General features: G+C 59.6%; 1 protein-coding gene across 4 annotated transcripts in view; it reads right to left on the reverse strand.

Annotated features, from left to right (window-relative positions):
• Positions 1-1,444: 1,444 nt before the first annotated feature.
• ATG4B (autophagy related 4B cysteine peptidase) overlaps positions 1,445-21,763 on the reverse strand; it is a 25,002-nt gene continuing 4,683 nt past the window's right edge. For 2 of the 4 annotated variants that reach the window (XM_029933490.1, XM_029933492.1), the window contains 12 exons: positions 18,021-18,122; positions 17,808-17,879; positions 15,971-16,069; positions 15,508-15,609; positions 15,016-15,088; positions 12,457-12,536; positions 6,175-6,368; positions 5,582-5,660; positions 5,168-5,313; positions 4,070-4,126; positions 3,613-3,706; positions 1,445-2,845 (listed from right to left, as the gene is read on the reverse strand). In XM_029933490.1, coding sequence (XP_029789350.1) covers positions 2,772-2,845; positions 3,613-3,706; positions 4,070-4,126; positions 5,168-5,313; positions 5,582-5,660; positions 6,175-6,368; positions 12,457-12,536; positions 15,016-15,088; positions 15,508-15,609; positions 15,971-16,069; positions 17,808-17,879; positions 18,021-18,122 — 1,172 coding nt within the window. In that variant the 3' untranslated portion in view covers positions 1,445-2,771. Of the gene's footprint in view, positions 2,846-3,612; positions 3,707-4,069; positions 4,127-4,607; positions 4,762-5,167; positions 5,314-5,581; positions 5,661-6,174; positions 6,369-12,456; positions 12,537-15,015; positions 15,089-15,507; positions 15,610-15,970; positions 16,070-17,807; positions 17,880-18,020; positions 18,123-21,763 lie in introns of those variants that run through there. The other 2 variants (XR_003906373.1, XM_029933491.1) reach the window with 2 other exon arrangements.

Consider the following 21,763-nt stretch of genomic DNA (forward strand, 5'->3'; position numbering starts at 1 on the left):
TACATGGCAGGGGGTCCTGCTCCTCAGGGGGCACCTCAGAGGGGAGAAAGGAAATGACAGGTGAGTGTGGCTAGCGGCTCTATGGCTCTCAGGTCACAAAGGACTGTCCTAGAGGCACAGTTCTGTGTCCTGTGCTTGCAGAAGACCCTGCTGACAGCACAGTGTGGCCTCAGGCAACTGTCCATCCGAAAGGGCTGGTTCTGTCCACCCTGGCTGCGCAGTGCCTTTGAGGTCAGAACTCAAGGACCCACCAGTGGGCGACAAGAGCTATCAGGAACCACACACAGGGACAGACTGGAGCGACAGGGGTCCCCACTGCCCCCAGGGATGGCCTGACCGCACCATCGTTGGCTGCTTTGTGCTTTCACAGAACAGTCGGCTAGGTTTCTTAAGACCCAAAACCAGTGGCCCCTGGTGGCTCAGTCCATTGGGCATCCAACTCTTGGTTTTGGCCATGATCTCACAGTTGGTGAGGAGCCCTGTGTTGAGTTCTATGCTGACAGTGCAGAGCCTGCTTGGGCTTGTCTCTCTCTCTCTCTCTGCCCCTCCCTGGCTTGCTTGACCATGCACTGGGTGGGTAGTGACAGCCCCCCCCCTCAGCCTCGTCCTGGAAGCTGGGAACAGGGCAGTCGCATGGCAAGGGTACTGGAGACAAGACTGTCCCAGTCTGTCCCAGAAGGCCCACGACACAGTCACAGGGTCCCTTGTTGGGAGGCGGGAGTCCTGGTCACAAGAGTGGGTGGTGGCAGGAGGGCTCAGAGGTGGCGCCCTGGCTTCTGGGAGAGGGGAGGAGGTGGGCCAACACTGGCCGGGCCTCCAGCCAGAAGCAGCCTTGCGGATGCCTTCTGAGGGCTCCTGGACCGATTGACCTGGGGAGCTCCTCTGCCTTTGTCCCCTGGCAGCTGTGGCAGAGGGCAGGTGGGGGTGCCAAGATGATCGGACAAGGCCAGTGGTCTCGGCCCTCTTGGCAGGACGCTGCTTTCAGAAATCAAACCAAGGCTGGGGTGCCCGAGGGGCTCAGTGGGTTAACCGTCCGACCTTGGCTCAGGTCTTGATCTCCGTTTGTGAGTTCGAGCCCTGTGTCGGGCTCTGTGCTGACAGCTCAGTCTGGAGCTGCTTCAGATTCTGTCTCCCTCCCTCCCTCCCTCTCTCTGCTCCTCCCTCCCTCACACTCATGTCTGTCTCTCTCTCAAACATTAAAAAAAAAGAAAGAAAGCAAGGCGAACAGCACGTGGGGGCACTACAGCCCCTCGTCAGAGGAGGAGCCGCTGTGCGTCCTCCTGCAATCCGGTTCCTGTGTCTCTCTCTCTGGGACCAGGAGGCCAAGGGCAGCCTCACCAGAGCCGCACCCCAGAATCTTCCCGCGGCGCCATGTGCCCCAGAAACACTCTTGTCACATCCACCTGGAACTCCAGGAGAAATCAAGACACAGCAGGCAACAAAATGTTTTCTACTGAAACGGTTATTATTTGCCATAAAGAATCGCAAACTACGCTACGAGGAATGAACGACATTCTCTTCAGTAAGCCTTTTTCAAAACACGAAACAAAGCTCCGCGTGAGGCAGGCTGTCGCCCACGCCTCCGGGTCGTACCGACAAGCAGGGCTGTGGCAGCGCCCCGCGCCCCCAGCCCGTGGTAGCGGCGGCACGTGTGTGGTCCAGAGGGCTGCAGCCAGCCTCCCACGACCCTGGCTCCACTTCCGGACGGGACACACGCCCGCACAGGCAGGGACCCGGAGCCCTGCCACCCCATCCCAGCGGGAGGACCGGGGCCGTCCGGGGCCAGAGTGCGGGGGCTGAAGGCTGCAGGCGCTGACGTTAATGCCGAGAAGGGTCTGGACCGACGCGTCTCCCATTGGCGCTCGGGGGAGAGGGCGCCAGTCCCGCACCGTCAGGCTGTAGGCGTTACCCTCTGGCCCCAAACCGCCAGAGAGGCGGCGGCTCCGAGAACGGGGAGCCGGAGGAAGGGCCTGGGGGCCAAGGGCAGCCCTTCCCCTACCCAACCCAGACCTGACTGGGGGGAAGCCAGTGGCGAGCAAGCAGCAGCACGCGGGGCGTCTTCGACACCGGGCCCCACAGGGGAGACATGAGGAAGGCACGCCCTGGGCTAGGCGTGTCCCTGTCCTCGAGAGTCACACGCAGGAGGACATCTTTGGATTTCCACCACGCCCCACCCCTTTGCTACTTCTCTCCCCAAATCCAGGAGAAGCCTTGCCGTGACTCTTGCGGCCTGGTGCCCCCGAGGTAGCCCTTGAGAAAGCGCGGGGGCGGGGGGGCGGGGGGGGGGGGGGGGCCAGGTCCACAGGTGTCCCGCCGCACGCACCCGCCCTGCAGGTCTTCCAAGGCGGACAGGACAGAGATTCATGTCCTTGCGACTTCGAACAACTTTAATTCCAAAGCGAACCCAGAACCGAGTGCCCAGGAGGAAGCAAGGCAGAGGCGACGTACAAGCGCGGGGCCGGCAGTGTGGCGGGGACAGCGCTTGCGAGGTGAAGGGCCCTGTTCTCGGGGGCTCCTGGCCCGGCTGCGCTGGGCTTGCCTCGGTGGTTGTGGGCTGGTGCCTTATCACGTGGCCGAGCCCTCTGGGCCCGAGCAGCACAGGGCTCACAGCGGGGCTCCGTGTGAGGGCAGAGGCGGCATGGGGCGCGGGTGCTCAGCGGACCGGCAGGCTGGATGAAGTGCGGCGGCACTGAGCACCCCGGGGCAGGTCTGGGCTCTCGAAGGTGCCCCCAGTGAGGGCCAGTGGAAAGTGTCCCCCAATTCCAGGATTTTCAAAGAGACAGGATTTCAAAGTCTTCGTCTTCTGAGTCAAAGAATCTTTCCAGTCGCTCTACATCGGAAGAATCTAGGAGAAACGAGACAACAGCTTATCAGGCGCCTGGCTTGGGATATCCGGGGCGTGGGGACCAAGCGACCTGCGCCTGTGGGTGCATGGCCCACCACACCCTGTCTCTGGCCCATCCGCCCTCGGTGCGGCAGGGGCCGGGGACACCTCGGTCTCGGCCACCTGGGCTTCTGCCAGGATAAGCAGGCAGCAGAGTCCCCGAGGCTTGTGTGAGGAGAGAACAGAGACAGGGACGCAGCCCTCCCTTCTGGGTTCCGTCAGGGTCTTTGCGGAGGGGCAAGGACACGGGCCCCGTCATCGTCCCGGAGACCGATGGCTTCGTGAACGGGATGCGTTCACGGCCTTCCCGCCGAGGCCTGGTTTTCTGTACGACAGCAACAGATTGCCCTTGGAGGAGCGGAGGGCCTGGCTGAGGGCAAAGGCTGGGGCAAGGAGCCCATGAGCAGCAGGAAACGGGGTCCACGTGTGGCCTGCCAGCCCAGAGCTGGCTCCGGGCCGTCTTGGAGACCTGACGGAACCCAGGGGGCTGTGGGAGGGGAGGGAAGAGGCGGCAGACTGTACGGCCCACTTGGGACAGGGCATGGCCTGTTGGGTGACCCCTGGTCCCACACACACACCACCAAGTGGTGACATTTGGGGTCCTACAAATCTTAAAGGTCAAAAGCAACTGGAGCAAGACCTGGGGAAGCAGAGAGACAGGGACAGAACGTCACACAGACCATACCACACCCACACCTGAGATGTGGCCCTGCGGCCCCCAGACTCACCTAAGGACAGGTTGAGGACGTCGGGGCAGGCCAGGTGGGAAGGCTGCTGGTCCACCAGCTCAAACATGGGCAGGGCGCCCCCGAGTAGCGAGAGCTGTCAGCAGATGTGGCATCAGATGCGGCCCTCGGGACACGGCCCCAGCGCCCCCCGCCCACCAAGCAGAGGGAACTGGGGACAAGAAGGGGGCAGCAGCCCCCGCTCTCGGGCATCTGCACGGGCGGCAGGCTTGGAGGCAAATGCCACGTCCCGCCTCCCCTCGTCAACACGACACCAATGAGCCAGAAACCCAGGCTCACGAGCAAAGTCTGTGCCCGCACTCCCCACACATGAGGCCGATGCCACAAGCCACGACCACGCGAGGGCTGTGGCACAGGTGCCCGAGGGAGGCAGAACCCCAACCGGGCCAGACTTCCTCCTCGCCCCGCAGGCGGCGTGGGGAAGGGGGGAGCCACCCACCTTCCTGACGTGCTGGCACCAGTCGTCGAAGTCGGCCTCAGTCTGACAGAAGAACCCCTGGAACGAAGGCCACAGTGAGCGGCACGCAGCCTGGCGCACGAGCAGGGCCCCTGGGGCGCTGTGGGGACCGCGAAGTGGCATCCGCCCTCCTCTGGAGGCTCCGATGGCCCAGGCACTGAGGCCTCGTTCACCGTGACGGCCTGGCTGGTGGCAAAGGACCCGCGGCGCGCCACACAAGCAGGGAGACCCGGGCGCTGGGCACCACCGGAATGACCAGTCTCCCCACGAACACAGGGGCGGGGGCAGCACCCTGCGGGCAGACAGCTTCTCCCCAGGCGCCCACGCTCGGCTCCCTCCCGATCAGGTGAGGACGCGGCCTCGAGGCACTGGCCGTCCAGGCTGCCCGTGGAGTGGCCTCGGCCAGCCACCGAGATGCACTCCGTGCGACAGCGTACTCCACGCTGGCTGGACGGGGACTCGACCCACCAGCTCCAGCCACGTCCCGCCACCCTCAGGACGCGACGCAAGACCCACAGACCCCGCATCCAGACGTCGGTGTCAGGACCGATCTGCCTCGTCTGTGACTCAGTCCCCAGGGGACAGCGTTACTCCCAGGTGTTTCAGGCCTCCTTCCCCATCAAGTACATTTTGAAAGCACGAAGTTCACACAAGTCACATCCCCAGATCCCAGCCTTGGAATCAAGAGAGAAGGACGCTCATTCTTAAGAATGATCGCACAGGCACGGACGTCAGAAAACTTCGAGGTCAAACAAAAAGCCCACAGAGGCGGCGCGGGGCATGAGCGGCACGGGTACCGCTGTTACGCAGGGGCAGCTCACTCTCACTTCGCTCCCGCCACGCAGAGGCCGTGAGGGCCACGGCGGGCCTGAGTAGCTCATGGACACTGTTAACCCTTCTGTGGCCTCTGCACCCTAAACCAGGGAACGGAACACCCACTCCAATGGGCTGGGGAAAACCACAGAAATCTGAACTCTTTCTCAAACTTTCATCGCGAAGCAGTGGGCCTGGGCACAGGATGGCCGGCAGGCCAGCTTGCGTGGCCCGGGGCGGGGGGAGGGGGGGAGATGGGGGGCGCACCACGGCAATGGACGGGTCGAGCTCCCTGACACCCATCCTGCTGGGGGGGTGGCGGCAGTGGAAGCTCTCGTCCGGGATGAAGCAGCCGCCAGCGGGCTCCACCGCGGGCTGTGTCGTGTGTGGGTCCAGGTAGATGAGCTCGTCGCCTGCGCGGAGGACAGGGCGTCAGCGGGCAGGTGGCTGGGGCCCCCGTTCAGACCCACTGCGCCGAGACTCACGTGCCTGGACAGCACAGGCCGGGAGGGCCAGCGGGTGGCAGGGAACTGGACGGGGGAGAAGAGGGCACACGAAGGCCAGCACCGGCCAAGAAGGGACACAGACCACCCTTGGGAACTGGACACCTTGAGTCAGGCAGACGCCCTGAGGTCGCTCAGCTTCTGACCCGCCTGAGCGCCCCGCACACCCACCACTCACCCACGTAGCCGATGAAGTAGTGGGCGCTGTTGGGCTTCCCTCCGATCACGCCCAGGGACTGGGGCATCATGAAGCAGTGCTGCGGGACACGGGGGAGGCGGGGCGGCTGAGCACGCGGGGTGGGGGGTGGGGGGGCGGCACTAGGCACCCGACGGCCGCTCTGTGTGCTCCGGGGGGCAGAGCATCTTCCCTGCCGGCCCCAGGCCCACCGGGGAAACAACGGGAAGTAGAGTGGGAAGATGTGGTCCCACAGAGCTCATCTGCCAGGGAGTCTGCAGTCACGTCTGGGGAAGCTCCACGGAGGCGGTGGGCCTGTGGAAGGGGAACTGGGCGCCAGGAGGTACGGACCAGGCTCAGAGCAGCCCACGCTCAGCGCACGCAGGCACGGGGGAAAGGGCGATGGCGTTCCGAGGCTGAGGGCTGGTGGGGACCAGGAACAGGGGGGCAGGGGCCAGTGCAGAGGTGGTTAGGACGGCTCGGGGCGAGGCCAGGAGCCCACAGGGTACCGGCATTGCCACAACAGGGGAGTTTTAGCAACAAGCGGTATTTTAATCCCCCTGCCGCTGGGCGAGAAGACACCAGCACAGACCCACCTTCAGCGTCTCCACGTAGGCCTCGTTGATGTCCGTGAGCCCCAGGCGCAGGGGGATGAGGAGCACCAGCGGTCTCCACGGTGCCGGCCTATTGCTGAGCTCGGCTCCGGCGGGGAAGCCGTTACAGTGCCGGCTGGGGTCGGCGGGCAGCGCAGCGGCCCCCGCACATGGAAGGCCATCTCTGCACAACCTTCCTGCAAGAAGGAGACGGGCTGTCAGGGGCTGAGCAGGGAGGACAGACGTTCACCAACAAGAACAAGCTTGCGATCAACCAGTCACAGGAAAAAGGAAGGTATAAAAAGCCAAATGCTTAAACACAATTCAAACTTGGAAAATAGAGTCAAAGATCCTGCCGCCCATGGAGAAAAAACAGAATTCAAACGCTTCCTATGCACGCCCAATATATAATTGTTGCTGGGAAGTAAAGCGTCCCACAAAACCGGGCAAGCAAACACGGCCGTGCGCCCCAGAGAGCGATGAGACGGCTCCGTGGAGGCGCGGGTCCAGCCCCTCAGCACTGAGCAGCCTTCCCTCCCTCGTGTAGGCTGCGGTCTACACCTGCCAGTGATTCTCAACTGACGTGCTGACAAGGGGCTGGCGGTGGGGATGGGGACACTCCGGCGGCCCCAGCGCGGCCAGTGCCCAGTCACTGGTTTCTGATCACCTTGCCTACGCGGAACCAGGGCTCCTCCAGGAAACCACAGACCCCAGGCCTGGGGCCGAGAGCATACGTGGTGAGCCTGAATCTACTTAACTCCCAACACGGAGGGCCAACCAATGAAAACAACAGAACACGTCAGAAGCCAGCACGAGCCCAATGGGACGCCCACTTGCTGTATTTGGAACAGTAAGTGCCATAACGTATAACGGGTAATCCACTGAATAAAAAGAATCCACCAGTCCAATGACTCCCAAAGTTTTCAAATCTAAATGAGGAGGAGGAAGAGGAGGAAGAGGAGGAGGAGGGCAGAGAGGGCTCTTCTCAAGAAGGCCAGTCAGTGAGCCAGCCAGGAAGCGTGGAGGGAAAGATGGCTGCGAAGCCACAGCACAGGCAAAATCCTCAACTCCTACTCCGCGTCACCCTGGGGTCCTCAGTGGTCACAGAACAGAGATGCAGCCAAGCAGCTGCCCCGACGAGGCACTGGCGGTGGGCAGTGCCCCAGGGCGGCGCTCTGCGGATGACACTGGGGACTGGTCAGATCTAAGCAGGAGGAGGCGAAAACTCCGAATGTGGGGCCTTGTACCAAATCGGCCTGGGTCCTTCAAGAGGTCAGTGCTATAAAAAACCAGGAAAATAAACCAAGAGGGCGAACCATCAGACCAGAGGAGGCTGCAAGGCCCCTGGACCACAGGCCAGGGCTGTCAAGTGGCGAGAAAGCAGCCGCACCCCAGGACCCCCAACTGGGGACGCAGGAGGGAGGTTAGTGGCTGAATGAACACAGGATTGGAATTTCTCAAAATACGCAGTTGGGGCGCCTAGGTGGTTCAATCAGTTAAACATCCAACTCTTGACTTCAGCTCAGGTCATGATCCTAGGGGCTCTGCACTGAGCACAGAGCCTGCTTGGGACTCTGTCCCTCCCTCTCTGCCCCTCCCCTATGGGTGCTCACACACTCTCTCAAAATAAATAAACATTTCTTAAATATCCCTGGTCAGAAAGTGAAAGAATGGGCGAGGGAAGGATTCAACTTTTTTTTCTTCTTCTCTGGCTAATTTTTTTTTTTAATATTGTGATTTACAGGGGCGCCTGGGTGGCTTAGTCGGTTAAGCCTCCGACTTCGGCTCAGGTCAGATCTCACGTTCGTGGGTTCAAGCCCCGCGTCGGGCTCTGTGCTGACAGCTAGCTCAGAGCCTGGAGGCTGCTTCAGATTCTGTGTCTCCCTCTCTCTCTGCCCCTCCCCTGCCCACTCTCTGTCTCTCTCAAAATAAAATAAAGACATAAAAAAAATTTTTTTGAATATTAATATTGTGATTTACTAGGAGAAACATATTATGTTTTTCCTACTTCTATAGCACAGAGCTCCTAAAACCCTTTAAATTTCCTAAGTGATGAGAGCTACACAAGTGTCTTTCGTCGTATGAACGAGATGACTTCCCCAAAGCTTCTGTGGACGGGCTGGAAGTTCCAGTCCCACCCCCGGCCTCTGGGGAGAGGGGCTAGGGCTGCACTGATCGCCAATGGCCAGCGACCGACCACGCCTGTGTACCGGAGCCTGCGTAGAAACCCAGAAGGGCCGGGTTCAGAGGCGTCAGGGTGGGTGAGCACATGGGAGAGTGGTGTTTCCAGAGAGGGCGCAGAGCCCCACGCCCCTTCTACGCAGCTGTTCCTGAGTGGGGTCCCTTAGAGTACACTGGGAGTCTCGCTAATGAGTTCCGGGAGTCGCCCCAGCAAATTAGTCGATTAGAAGAACCCAAAGAAAGCGTGGTCAGAACCTCCCAGCTACCGCTCAGAAGCACAGGCCACAACCTGGACTTGGCTCTGGGGTCTGGGGGCGGGAGGTGGTCGTCTTGTGGGATGCTCCCTCAGCGCCATGTGCAACTGGGTTACAATGTAGCACAGCCAGCGGGTGTCCCAGGACAGCTCTGCTGTGAGGGGAGGGAGCCCACGTATCAGAACTGGTGTCGGAATCTAACCTTCTAATTTCTAAAAACAGTTTTCTGGACTTTTTCTTTTTTTTTTAAGGTTTATTTTTGAGAGACTGCAAGTGGGGGAGGGGCAGAGAGAGGACAGAGGATCTGGCAGGCTCTGCACTGACAGCAGTGAGTTCAATGGGGCTCGAGATCATGACCTGAGCCACCCCCACGCCCCGCCCCGTTCTCTCTTGATGAGGTCACCTGTCGTGTGTTACTGCGGTTTCAAAAACGCCAGCTGCAGAGTTCGCTAGTTCTACAATGTCTTCCTCTAAATCATTGATCATTAATTTGTCTTTGCGAACACCACTCTCCCTGGATTTCTTCAGCCAGTTTTGTTGTTCTTTTCCTAACTTCTTGAACTATGTGCTCACTTCCTGTATTTTCAATTTTTACTGTCTGGTAACCAGTACTGAAAATACACCTAAGATTCTGATACAGAATCTGTAAACTTCACTTCTTTTGACCCAAAAACCTAAGGCAGGTTTGAAATTCCTAGGTAGTAGAGTTTTGTGTTTTCTTCTATTTAGTCTGCAGTAGTTGATACAAACAGCACCTCAGAGACGGCGGTTCTGCAGCCAGAACCTGGGCTGACCGCTATCTGCTGAGCCCTCGCGCTGTGGGGTCTGGCGCACCGGGACTCCGTCACCAGGTCTGTTTACGGCAGATCTGCTGCGCAGACTCGGGGGCTGTTCTGGGACGCTCTGCCCCCTGGCTCTGCGTCTCCACGACACGGACCCTCACACTTCGCTCACTGCGTCTTCACCGCGAGCACGGACCCTCGCACGGATCGGCTCAAGAAGACGGGTCTAGGGCCCATCACTGCTGCACTTTGTGGACTCACCAAATCTGCATGTGGCCCGTGACCTTGTAAACATCCTGCCGTCACCAAACAAGGGGTTTTCATGTGCACCAGGCGCCCCCCGGGGACTGTCGTGCCGTCCTCGAGTTCTGACCGCACATAAGCTCCCCGTGTTTCTCTCAGTGACCAGAGCGGACCACCGCCTGTGCGCCCAGCGAGCCAGGCGGCCGTCTTGGGACGCTGCCCTGTCCCCGCCAGTGCCTGTGGCAGGGAGACAGGCCAGCGTGGTCGCCTTTCTTCACACACAGTTTATTCTCATCCTCGTCTGGGCGCTTTTAGAAGTGACTCCTTCTCTCCGCAGCTGGGGAATGTCACCAGAAATAGACATAACTGAAGAACTCTGATTAAAAAGTCGGAGGTCTTCCGTTCTACAGACCACGGCCACTCGCACAGGGAGGCTCCCTCCTGTTCCCGCACGGTCGCTGTCCTCACCTCCTGAAAACCCCAGCCACAGTCACCGCTGCTTGGCTTTGTTTCTGCCACCAGGATGCTGGCCCCATGTGCTTCCTCCGATGTACGAGTACTTACTTTGCCTTCGTTTGTGCGCGACCCCAGACTGCCTCTTTCAATCTGTGATTCCTCCCCAGATCCGAGGGCCTCTCAGTATTCTGTACTCACGGAGGCCTAAACCCATCGACAGCAAGTGCTAGTGGGGGCAAAGGCTGCTCTGAGTGTCCTGGCCAGGCCCCCAAGGAGGGTGGGCACGAGGACATCTCAACCAGCAAGGCCTCCCGTTGCCCAGCACACCTCGTCTTAAGTGGAGAGAAGGAAGGAAGCCAGCAGCTTCCCCGGGAGGGCCTCTTGGGGGGCCTCCGGCCATAACCACTCCGCACGGTGGGGGGGGCCCCCTCCGGCCATAACCACTCTGTACTGGGGGGCCTCTGGCTATGATGACCCCACACTGGGGGGCCTTCGGCCATAGCCACTCCGCACTGGGGGTGCTCCTAGCCATAATCACTCCACGCTGGGGGAGGGCCTCCGGCTATAACGATCCACACGGGGGGGGGGGGGGTGTCTCCAGTCATAACCACTCCGCACTGGGGGAGCCTCCGGCCATAACCACTCCACGCCGGGGGGCCGCCCAGCCAACCACTGCACAAGCAGCACTAACAAGAAGAACAGCCCTTGCTTGGCCACTACTGTGGCCACCATTTGCTTTGCTGAATCCAAGCCTTCTCTCTGACACCTGTCACCTGAGGCGACCGTGACTACAAACAGGCTGCTCGAAGGCCTCTGCTGCTGAGGGCACCTGGGTGGCTCAGTTGATTAAGCATCTGACTTACGGGGGCCTTCCCTGTGGCTCCTCTAATCAAAAGCAATTAGCGCAGCCATTCAGAAGCACGTCCATCTACTCATGCCCCCATGTCACTGCGCTCCTTCAGTCCGTGTCCTTGCTCGTGGGGTTCTGGAGCTGCTCTTCCTGAGTCGTCCCCATGACGTCCCCATAGCGCTTCTGACTCAAGCGGAGGAACCTGGGACCATGATCACGGCCGGGCAGCCACCTTTGGGAACCCTCTCCAGAACAGACCCTGGCTGCCCCGAGACAAGCTCGGGCAGCACTGCCACGGGCGACCTGACATCCCAAGAGCCGGGCACCAGCGTCCAGGCACACGGCTGGGTCCCCTCCAGGTGCCCGCCAGCACCCTCCAGACCGAGGAATGGAGGCTCCAGAGGGCAGCCGTCTCTCAGCCCTTCCTGGCACCACACAGGAGTGCCAAGCTTGCTCGTCTGCAGACAGGCGGGGCGGGTGACTGGGTGGACCCTAGGTGAGTGGTGCCCCCCCTAACGGGGGCAAAAAGCCCTGACGTACACTGGGAAGTGAGCAGACGACCAGCAACGGGAACGTCCCGCTGATGGAAGAGGCCACTGTGACGCCCCGTGAGGACTGCTCTCAGAAACGGAACGCGCGCGGGAGGGGACTCTGTCTGCACGTCAACAGGAATGTTTTCCAAGTGAGAAAATCAAGTGTTGTTTCCCTCACTCTCTGTATGTTTCCATAGTTCCCAACGTGTCGCTAACACTCCTAGAGATAGAACGCGAGAAGAAGACAGGAAAAAGTACGCGTCCTACTCTAGAGGGCCCCATCGGCCAGCCCCCAGGGACCAGCGGTGGTAGGCAGGGAGGGCTGGCCAGGCAGAGCACCGCGGTCTGCCAGAGGCCCAACACTGTCCCCCCGCTGAAGAGGGGGAGGGCCAGCCAGCCATGGGGAGCAGTGGTGCCGTGGCCCAGGCGCACTTGTGCCGCAGACCAGCTCGCTCACAGGGCTCTTTCTTAGGTAAGGACCTTCAACAAAACTGGAGAGAGGGAGATCTGGGAAACCACAGGGAAAAGATGTTCCCAAGAGAAAAACCAAGACATTTAAAGGAGTCCTGTCCTGTCAGCTTGGCTGCACAAAGGGACGCGTGCTCTGAGCTCCGAGCCCCATGCCCCAAGCTCACTGCCGGGCCGTGCTGTCCTTTTCCTCCTGGACAGAAACTTCGGATTGCCTGGACTCCTCCAGGTTTCCCGTGGATCCTTCCAGAGGGAGGAATGAAGCTATGCTACCCTTTCCTGCTACGCCCTGGCCCGAGACCGTGCAGCAGAGAGCTGCTCTTGCCTTTCCTCGAGGGGCATGGATGCCTGTGAGGGGCTGACCCAGCACACCTGGACATGAACTCTGCAGCGAGGACACAAGCACCACGGGACGCTAAGGGACCCGGCTCTGCAGAGAAGCCAGGCGTTCCCCCAAGCCTGGCGTGCACTGGAAGAGAGTGAGGGGTCCCTGCCGACCACGTGCTCCCGTCACTTACTGACGTCCTCCATCACCACCGTGTTGTCCATCGCTATGTGGACTGCCAAGGCGCTCCACGTGTCGAAGACAGCAAGCTTCCTGACAGAAAAGGGGGAGAACACACTGTGAGCCTTCACAATTCAAAGACATTTCCCTTGTGCAGAGCAGGTGAAGCAAGGAGTACCAAATGCTCCAGCGGCTTCTGTGAAGGAGAAAGACTACAGCCCAGACGTTTGGCGCTGTTGGCAGGAGTAAGGCCAAGGCCGCAGCCTGCTTGCCCTGACCTGGGCCGGGTGTGCCCTCCGATACTGCAGCTCCACCTGTGGACACAGTCCCCACACGAGGGTCCTGTGCGGCATCGCCTCCCGACGCAGCTGCACATGGAAAGGGGGTGTGAGCCTGGCCCCCTCTCCTCCCAGCACCATCACACGCAGCTCCGGAAGTGCTGGGCTGGCCAGCACTTCGTGTTCTCCCAGAGCCACCTGGTTTCACAGCTGTGCACAGCAGCAGAAAAGAACTGAGGCCAAAGACTCAAGATTCTGAAGAAACCCTGAGAGCAACCAAAGGTGTGGCAGGACGGCGGGCAAGCTCCGCCTGGGTGCTGGGTGACAAGGAGGGGCTGCTCCGGTGAGAGGGAGGACCTGGTATGTCCGGGGAGCACGTGGAGGGCACGGGACGGCCACGCAGAGGTGCTCCCGATGGGAGGCCAGGGGAGCGTGTGCAGCACTCCACTGGCTCTCCCCTCTCATGGTGCGGGCCAGGTGCGGGCCCGAAACCCCTGGAAGGACACACAAGGGACAGAGCAGCCCCTTGTGAAGTGGACGTTCCAGAGAAGAGACGTGTGGGGAGCAGTCAAGGGGCAGGTGCCCAGTACCTGGGAGTGAGCCCAGAGGGGGCAGAGGAATCAGCGGCCCTGCCTGCCCCTGCTGCTTTCCCTGCACTTGGCCAGGACGCTCTGGGACAGTCCTAAGCAGAGAAGGGGCAGACGGTCATCTTGCACTTTATGAAGGGACTATGTACTGCTGTTTCAAAAGTGACTGGAGGACAGCAGAGAAAAAGATGACCAAGGAGGAGGCAAAAGACGGGGCTTGGGCCAGAGTGAGGACAGGGAGGCAGTGAGTGCTGGTTAGAGTCTGGACACTCTGGATGGGGCGTGCTGCGTCTGCCCGGATCCCAGTCATTGGCTATAGATCTGGCACGGCACTGCCACCCAGGTAGGAGAACAGGCTGGGGATGGGGAGGGGGTTGGCTTTGGGTTCTGGCCATTAGGCTGAGCTGCCCTTCAGACACCTAACGGGTGATGCTGAGGAAGTGTGTGGACCTGGGTCTGGAGGCTGGGCTCTGGGAGCCATGTGCGCGCACAACAGCTAAGGCTGGTGCTGACGGGGAGAGAAGAAACGGCCCAGGGCCCAGGCCAGCCCTGGGGTGCTCCCGGGTGGGGTGAAGCGGCCACAACGGAGGCATCGACAGGGACCAGAGAGCATGGCAGTGCAGCCCAGGGTTTCCAAGAGAGGACACCTGTGTCGAGGGCTACCTGCTGCACAGCGGAGTAAACAGAGGACCCAAACTTGGCCTTCAGATGTGACGACTAGACTGACAGCAATCTCAAAGGAGCTGCTTTGGAGCAGCAGCAGGGACTCCAAGTGAGGGGGTGGCAGAGACAAGAAGAGCCACACGCAGAGCCCGCACACAGACCCCACGGGCAGACCCCACGAGCTCACGGAACACGCAGAGCCCATCCATGCAGACTACCAGACCACAGAGAACACATGCAAACCATGCATAACACTTACACACGGGCCACGTGCACCACAGACCACACAGGCAGAGCAACCTGCAAACCACACACACTGGCTGTGCAAACAGGTCAGGCATACAGGCCACACCAACCGCACACACACACCACGCAAGGAGACTGACTGTCCCCACAGACTATGCTTCCGAGGCACGCAGGGCAGGGCCCAGGGCCCTTGATGGCCTGCGGTGGGGGCTGAGGAAATGGGGAGCTAAATAAGGACACGGACGGTAGGTGGGCTCGGGGCTCAGCTAGGACATGGATGTGTGAGAGAAGGCAGCACCCTGGAGAAACCCAGAGAACGCCACCAGGGTAGCCGGGCAGAGAAGTAGGAGACCAGGCCCGGCTCAGACCCGCTGAGCGAGCAGCCAGGGAAGAGCCTGGGGCGACAGGCAGTGAGGACAGGTGCACTAGTCAGGACGCGGAGGGAAAGCAGCAGACACAGTGCCCCAGGAAGGGTGGGTCAGCACAGAGGCAGAGCCACACAGCACCCACGGGGTACTGCTGTCACTCCAGACCAGGGTGAACCCTCCGGAAGCACCAGCAGACAGGTCCACGTGACACCCACAGGCCCTGCCCAATTCACATCCAGGTGAAGGTGTTCATTTATCAGCACCACACGGGAGACCACGTGGTGTGGCCACCTGTGAAGAACCTCAGGACAGCCGTGAGGGGAAAAGACCCCCCACTTCCTTCAGCAACCAAAACTCAGGAGAGTGCGCACCCACGGGGCATGCTCACGCCACCCCCAGGGACGCGGGAAGGACAGAGCTTGGCACGTACTTGAGCACCTGGGCGACTGTGTTGGGCCCGTACCACTGGCCGATGGACTTGCCCTCGCCAACTCCCATTTGTGCTGCAGGAAAGGGAAACAGATGGCATTAGTGACAGGCACCAAGACCCCCCGGAAGTGGCAGCAGAAACCCTCCACAGGAAGTCCCCCCCACAGGACCTCCCTCCGACAACAGGACACTTCCTCCCAGAGGCGCGGAGGCCGAGTCAAAGCCTGTCCTTCCCTGTGAGCCAGGACCCCAGCCCTGCGGTCAGGAGCAGGGGGGCAGGTCACTCAGAGCTATGCCTCTACTTCTGCCCCACGTGAGAACACGATCCACACGAGGAGGGCGGACCCCGTGAAGGGCGCAGAGCTCCGGCTCTCACAGCCCCCGCCAGGTGCGGGCCAGGTGGCCTCACGCCCCGCACACCCCGGCCCTCAGGGGAGCCCCGCGGCTCAGCCTGCTCCGGGAGGCTGGGACCGGCGTATCTGCAGTTGCCCACCTATCTGGTGAATGGAGTAGTAACTGTCCTTTCTGTCGATGAACGCGTTGAGCACGCTGAAGTAGCTGTCTGGCTGCGTCTTCCGCTGCGTCCACCGCCAGTCTATCAGGGAGGCGCGGGGGGTTGGCGTTGCCCAAAGGAGGAAGTTCTTACGCTTCTAGAACACTCAAGCTACAGAGGATGCCCTTCCCAGAACCTTGCTGACGTTAACAAATTCCCCAGAATTCCAAACACATATATGCTAACCCATCAAAACAAATCTATGCAGCAAAGAGAACGCAATTTCAGTGATGTAAAGAGTTTCTGAAAGAAAACACTCATTAAAATGGTCACTGCTTTAAGTTAACGAAACTCAAGGGGATCATGACTCAAGAAAAGCCTGAGCCCCGGTTTCTGCCCCGCCAGGGACACCTCGCCCCAGTGCTCTCAGCTGGGAACACCGCCACCCCGCGCCGGCACTCACCTCGGCCCAGATGCCGGCATACCAGGGCCTGGGCAAAGATCATCTGTCCACACCGCAGCATGCAGCCCCAGCCTGTGTCCGAGGTGGGGCCTGTTCCCCCTGGCAGGGCAGACAGACAGACAGACAGGCCTCACTGTCAGACGTCCCAGTGAGCCAGGAAGCCACTGGCAGAAGGACAAGATGCCACCTCCGCCCCAGGTGACAGGCCATTTAGAGCCTGGTCATGCCAAGGGCACATTTACTGGGCAGTGACACATCCCACCAACCCCTCAAAATGGCCAAACTACAAGAAGTCCATCACAGAGAATTAAGAACATCTGGAAAACATAAAGACACGAAGCCTCACGAGTAATCTAGGAAACTTGAAATCGAATAAGGAGCCTTTTTCCAAGCCCCAGAAGGGCAGAGACACAGGTGCCAGGAGCAGGGGCAGAACTGGGGGTTCAGCAGCAACAACCCTGCGCCCAGGAAGCAGGCCCGCCCTGGGGCCCAGCAGCCGCCTGTCTGCCCCAGAACCACCAAGGCGGCCCAGCTCTGCATGCCCTCGGGGCCCAGCCCTGGCGCAATGCCGCAGGCAGGGGGCGCCGCAGGAGCAGAGATGCCAGGATGGCCCCTTCCGGCTCTACCATCCCCCCCTAGGTCACCTCAGAGCCTCGGGGGCTCTCAGCACAGTGCTCCCACACAAACTAGTCCTCTCCGCGTGGCCAGGGCAGGAAAGAGACCGTGGTGGCCCTTATAGGCAGGCCACCTTCTCCCCGATGACTTTACCAAACCATGTGAGGCTCGTCTTAGCCCGTCCTCCTGTGTCCTGCCAGCACCACCAGGCAACCCCACCCTGCCTCCAGCCCAGGACGCGGCGGGCAGGTCCCATCTAGACAGTGGCGCCTGGCGGCACAGGCCTCGTCTCCGCACACAGCAGCGCTTCTCTCTGCACTGCCACACACCTCACTCAAGGGACACAGGAAACGACATCTGGGTGAGGGGCCTGAGACCAGCCACGAGGGAGCTGTGGCCTCCTGGTGCCCAATCTCTGGCCTCGGGTTCTCCAAACGGCAAAGGCTAGGCCGAGCGCACTGGTGTCCATCCTCTGTTCACCGCCAGAATCCCAACGATGAAGGGTCACTTTCAGCGGGACGTATGCTAGTGTATGTATGTACACCCGTGTGGATGCACGCTGCCCCTCAGCCCTCCCACAGCTAAGTGTGGGGCACATCGGAAAAGGCCGTGGGGGCAGGAGGGAGGCGTGCCTGGGTGGCACAGTCGGTAAAACATCTGACTTTGACTCAGGTCACAAGGTCACGGTTCGTGGGATCCAGTCCGTTGTCAGGCCCTGGGCTGACAGTGTGGCGCCTCCTTGGGATTCTCTCTTTCTCCCTCCCTCTCTCCCTCTCTCCCCCCCTCCCCCCCTCTCACCCCTCCCCAGCTCCTGCTCTCTCTCAAAATAAATAAACTTAAAAAAAAAAAGTGCCAATACAGGGCGACCACAGCCCAGGACAACACTCAGACACACGACCTAGAGTCTCCTAGAGCGGCACACCATTCTGTTCTGGACGTCGAGGTGCTGGCTGTGACTTGTTACCTCGACTTTAGGTCCCAGGAGAGCCACGACTTGCCCACCCACAGAAGAACCAGGAGTCCCGGGTTTGGCCAGACGCTGCCACAACAGGGCGGGCCCTCAGCCAGCTTGCTTACCATAGGCTGCCATGACAACTAAACGAAGCAACAGTATCTGGCGTGCAGAAGTCAACTGTAAGGTTCCCTCCCCAGAAGTCAACTGTAAGGTTCCCTCCCCAGACACGGCGGGCGCATCGCCATGTGTTACATCAGGAGCACTCACCGATGGCCGGGAAGTTTTTCCTGTACGTGAACCAGAGTCTGGATGCCACGTCGGACAAGATCTCATCCTTTTCTAGAGATCATTTAAAAGAAGAAAATACACGTAACCTTAACTTGGTAGATCACATGTTCCACAAAGTTAGCAGGTAACAGTTACTACACGTGCTTTTGCAGACAGCCCCATGAGCACAGCAGGCCTCACCGCGGCTAGTACCTGTGGAAATGCTGTATTTTCTACCCAGTATCCACACCGGCTCTGAGGTCTCCGGGAAATCTTCAAATTCGGCAAATCGAAGAGTGTCGTAGGTCAGGGTAGCTATTGAAACCAAACACAGAGTGACCCCATTTTTACGATTTTACAGCACAGTATTAGAGGTCGTCTCTTGCATCTCTGTACAGAGAGCTGGGTGGGATTCTGCGTCTCCGTGGGGTCATGACAGCTAGCTGCCTCACTGTCCGGCAAGCACGTTGTGAGGCCCACTGGGCCAGGCCAGGGCGGGGAAGAACTTAAACACCTTTTTTTAAGAGTTTTTTTAATTAAAAAAAATTTTTTGAGAGACACTGTGTATACGTGAGCAAGGGAGAGAGAAAGGGGGAGAGAGAGTCCCAAGCAGGCTACACACTCAGTGTGGAGCCCAGTGCCAGGCTTGGTCCCATGACCCTGAGGCCATGATCTGAGCCAAAAACAAGAGTCAGGCGCCCCTTAAGTACCTGTTTTAAACTTAAGCCATTTTGTCCTTTATAGAACAAAAGTAACCTTCGCATCCCTGTGCGCTCAGGAGCTGCAGACTGAACAGATGGGGAGACAGATGTCTCCTAGAAGCGTGTGTCCCGACGCCGTGGGGACGAGACAGCCAGCTGTGGGGGGCGGGGCACAAAGTCCAGAAACAGCCAGACCCCTGGGCCCCTGCAGCTGTTTCCATGTCACTGATGCTCCATGAAGAGGCTGCTGCTCCCACCTCCTACAGTTGTTGTGTGTGAGGCTAACAAGACCTGAGCACCATTTTACTCTGTGTCGCTTTAATTAAGCAACTAGAGAGGCCCAGGGTCCCTGTCTGCCCTTGGGACTTGGCCGAGGAAACCCTGCACGCAGTCTGCAGAGCCGGCAGGGCAGACGGACGCCTGGAGGCCAGGTGCACTGGGCGGGTCCTGGGCTCCCAGCTCTTTGGCTGCTCCACAAGGAACCCTGGATGCACAGCTCTCATCTGCTGGCCTCCAGGCCTCAGCGGCACCTTGTCACTTATCCCCTTTGCCTGTAGCTTCCCAAAGCCTAATTGTTTCTCCCATATCTGAATTTATTTTGACAGTACCCCCACCTTTTGGTAACAATGACATATTAATTTTTAAAACCCCAAAACTATGAAAGTATCATAAAAAATCCTTTGCAGCTTCACGCCCAGCAGTGAATCTCCTTCCAGGGTCTACATGCAGATCCACAAACGGAACTGCACCACACCTGTGATTTCCTTCTCTACTCTGGACAACACGGTCACTCCACAGAGTGGCAGAGCTCCATCAACGTCCAACAGCCTCACAGCGTCCCGCTGCACAAATGTCCATGCCCTGACTCAAACGCCCGGTTTCCTGCATGAATACTGCTGCATGTTGGTCCGTGCTGTGTGCAAGCCCCCAGGGCTGCCAGGGGTACAGGGCTGGCACTGGGGGTTCACATCCTAGCTCAGGCACTCATGGGTTCTACGTTCTTTGGGCTTCTCAACCTCCCGGTGTAGAAATTTCCTTACCCATAAAATGGGGGGGGGGGGGACAAGATGCTCTCAGAGCGCATCAGCCACCTCCCCAGGAGGCACTCACACGGATGCTGGCATACAGAAGGGCTCCACGGTCAGCTGGCATCATCACTATCAAAGACGCAGGACCGAAGGCTCAAAGGCGCGCAATTACACCGCACTGAGAAGGCGAGGCTCCGTGAACCCAGAAATCCACGGCAACAGGAGACCCTGGGTCCACTGCCTGAAGAGCTCCCTGGTGCTCCAGAGCCCAGATCCAGCTCTGCCTTTTTTCTCTTGGCCCAAAAGCAGCATCAGAGCAGCCCCGTGCTTCACTGCACAGAGTGCCCGGGCACGGCGGCAACGTCAACCGGGGCAGCCCAAGCCCGAGCCTCCCTGTCCCCTTGTTACAGAGGACTGCTGGTTCCCGAGCTGGACCGCATTCAACTCCGTCTTCTCACAAGGGCTGCCACCACCGCGGGGCCTCCGCTCCCTCTCTCGAGTCAGGACCTGTGTCTGGGCTTTAACGAACGCGCACACTCAAAGCCACAGCTCCTCTCAAGGAGAATGATGCACACGATTTGTGTGAGCTCAAGTGACAACACCAAAAGACCACACGCGTCCTGCTCTGACGTCTGAGGTCCGTCCAGGGCCACAGCTGTGAACACAGGTGAAGGGATGGCTCACAAGCCTGAGGGCTGCGTCAGGGTGCAGCACAGGTCGCAGGGCCACCACGCTGCATCAGAGCTGAGGCCCCTCTGATGAGAGGTGGCTAAGCGCAAAGCAGGGGCGTCCCTCAGGTTTACTCGCTGCTTTATGGGCCACCACGCCAGCTTCAGAGGAGAAGGAGTGGGAGGTGTTCCATAAGTTAACGCCGGTCACCAAATTTCGTGCCACAGCTAACAAAATTACGGGTTGTGTGGCCTCAGATCCTTTACTGCCTGGGGCAAAAGCAAGCAAGGAGACACTTGCAAGGAATGAATGACTAGGGAGTGACCCCAGCTCTTGCCGGATCAGCAGGAGCCTCAAAGTGAGGGCACATACCACCTGCAGGTCCCCCCTGCCCCCCATGCCCCTCACACCACTGTTTCTCCTCCTCCTGCCCCTCCAGCAAACTGCCCCAGGGGGTGCATGTCACATCCAATCCGCCTCTGGAACAAGCTGCAGCCACCCCCCCATCCTGTGGAGCCAGAAGGCTGACCCTCACTTGGTAGTGACCTTTCTGTGCCTCGGTTCTCACCAGAAAAATGGGGACAGTTTGTTCCCAAGGACAGTGTGAGGAGGAAACCTGAAAGGCTACATGCAGCTCAAGGTGGGTCCCCTGGGAGTCACCGAGCCACAGTCTAGAATGAGAAGCCCCCGCGTTCTGTCACTGAGCCCAGACACCCCCCCAGATGCCAGCCAGCCGCGACTCCCGACGTCCCACCCTGGAAAAGCAGCACGGGCCCCATGGACCTGTGGCAGTTCTGACCAGGAGAGCTAGAGAAGGACCCCTCGTCCCGGTGTGGCCACCAGAGTGCTGGCCGTCCCCCCTGCCCCAGAGGACAGGACTCCCTCAGCCTTCCCCACGACTGGAGTGGGTGCCACGGCCCAGCACCTGCATGTCGCCCTCCCTCCCCACGGGCCCAGGCGCCCGGACCAGACCAGCAAGCTCCTGGCCATCAAGGTCTCTAAGGGACCAAGACACATTTCTAAATCCATGCACTTCTGATGTTTGACTTTCAACTTGTAAAGAGATTTGGTTTGGGGGACAGAGGGCCCACCTGCTGAGTGCAGGACTCAAGGCCCGCCCGGGTCCCCTGACCTTGGAGTGGGACACAGCCACTGGCTCTACCCAGCAGAGGGCGGGTGCGGGGAACACAGCCTAGTGTGAGGTCCCAGCAAAAAGCGCAGCACCTCCTCTTCCTCTTTGTTATCTCGGGCTTCACAACGTCTAAGATGGAACTAAGTCTTCCTTTCCCTTCACAAAACACTTTTACCATTGATGTTAATTTAGTTGAAATCGTACTAATGATTCTGCAGAACAGAAAATGTTACACAGGACACCCCTTCAGGAAACAGTTCAACAGAAAAACCGGCACTTTCTAACTTTAAAACTAAGCTCACAATCAGTTACACCTGCCCAAACTGGCCAACACGAGGAGGCCACCCCCCCCCCCCCGTTGGCTCTGCACAGATGCGCCAGCCTCACTGGGGCTCCAAACCGGCAGCCCCCTCCCTCGCAGAGGCC

This window comes from Suricata suricatta, chromosome 3 (assembly GCF_006229205.1).
Source record: "Suricata suricatta isolate VVHF042 chromosome 3, meerkat_22Aug2017_6uvM2_HiC, whole genome shotgun sequence".
In the NCBI taxonomy this organism is placed as follows: Eukaryota; Metazoa; Chordata; class Mammalia; order Carnivora; family Herpestidae; genus Suricata; species Suricata suricatta.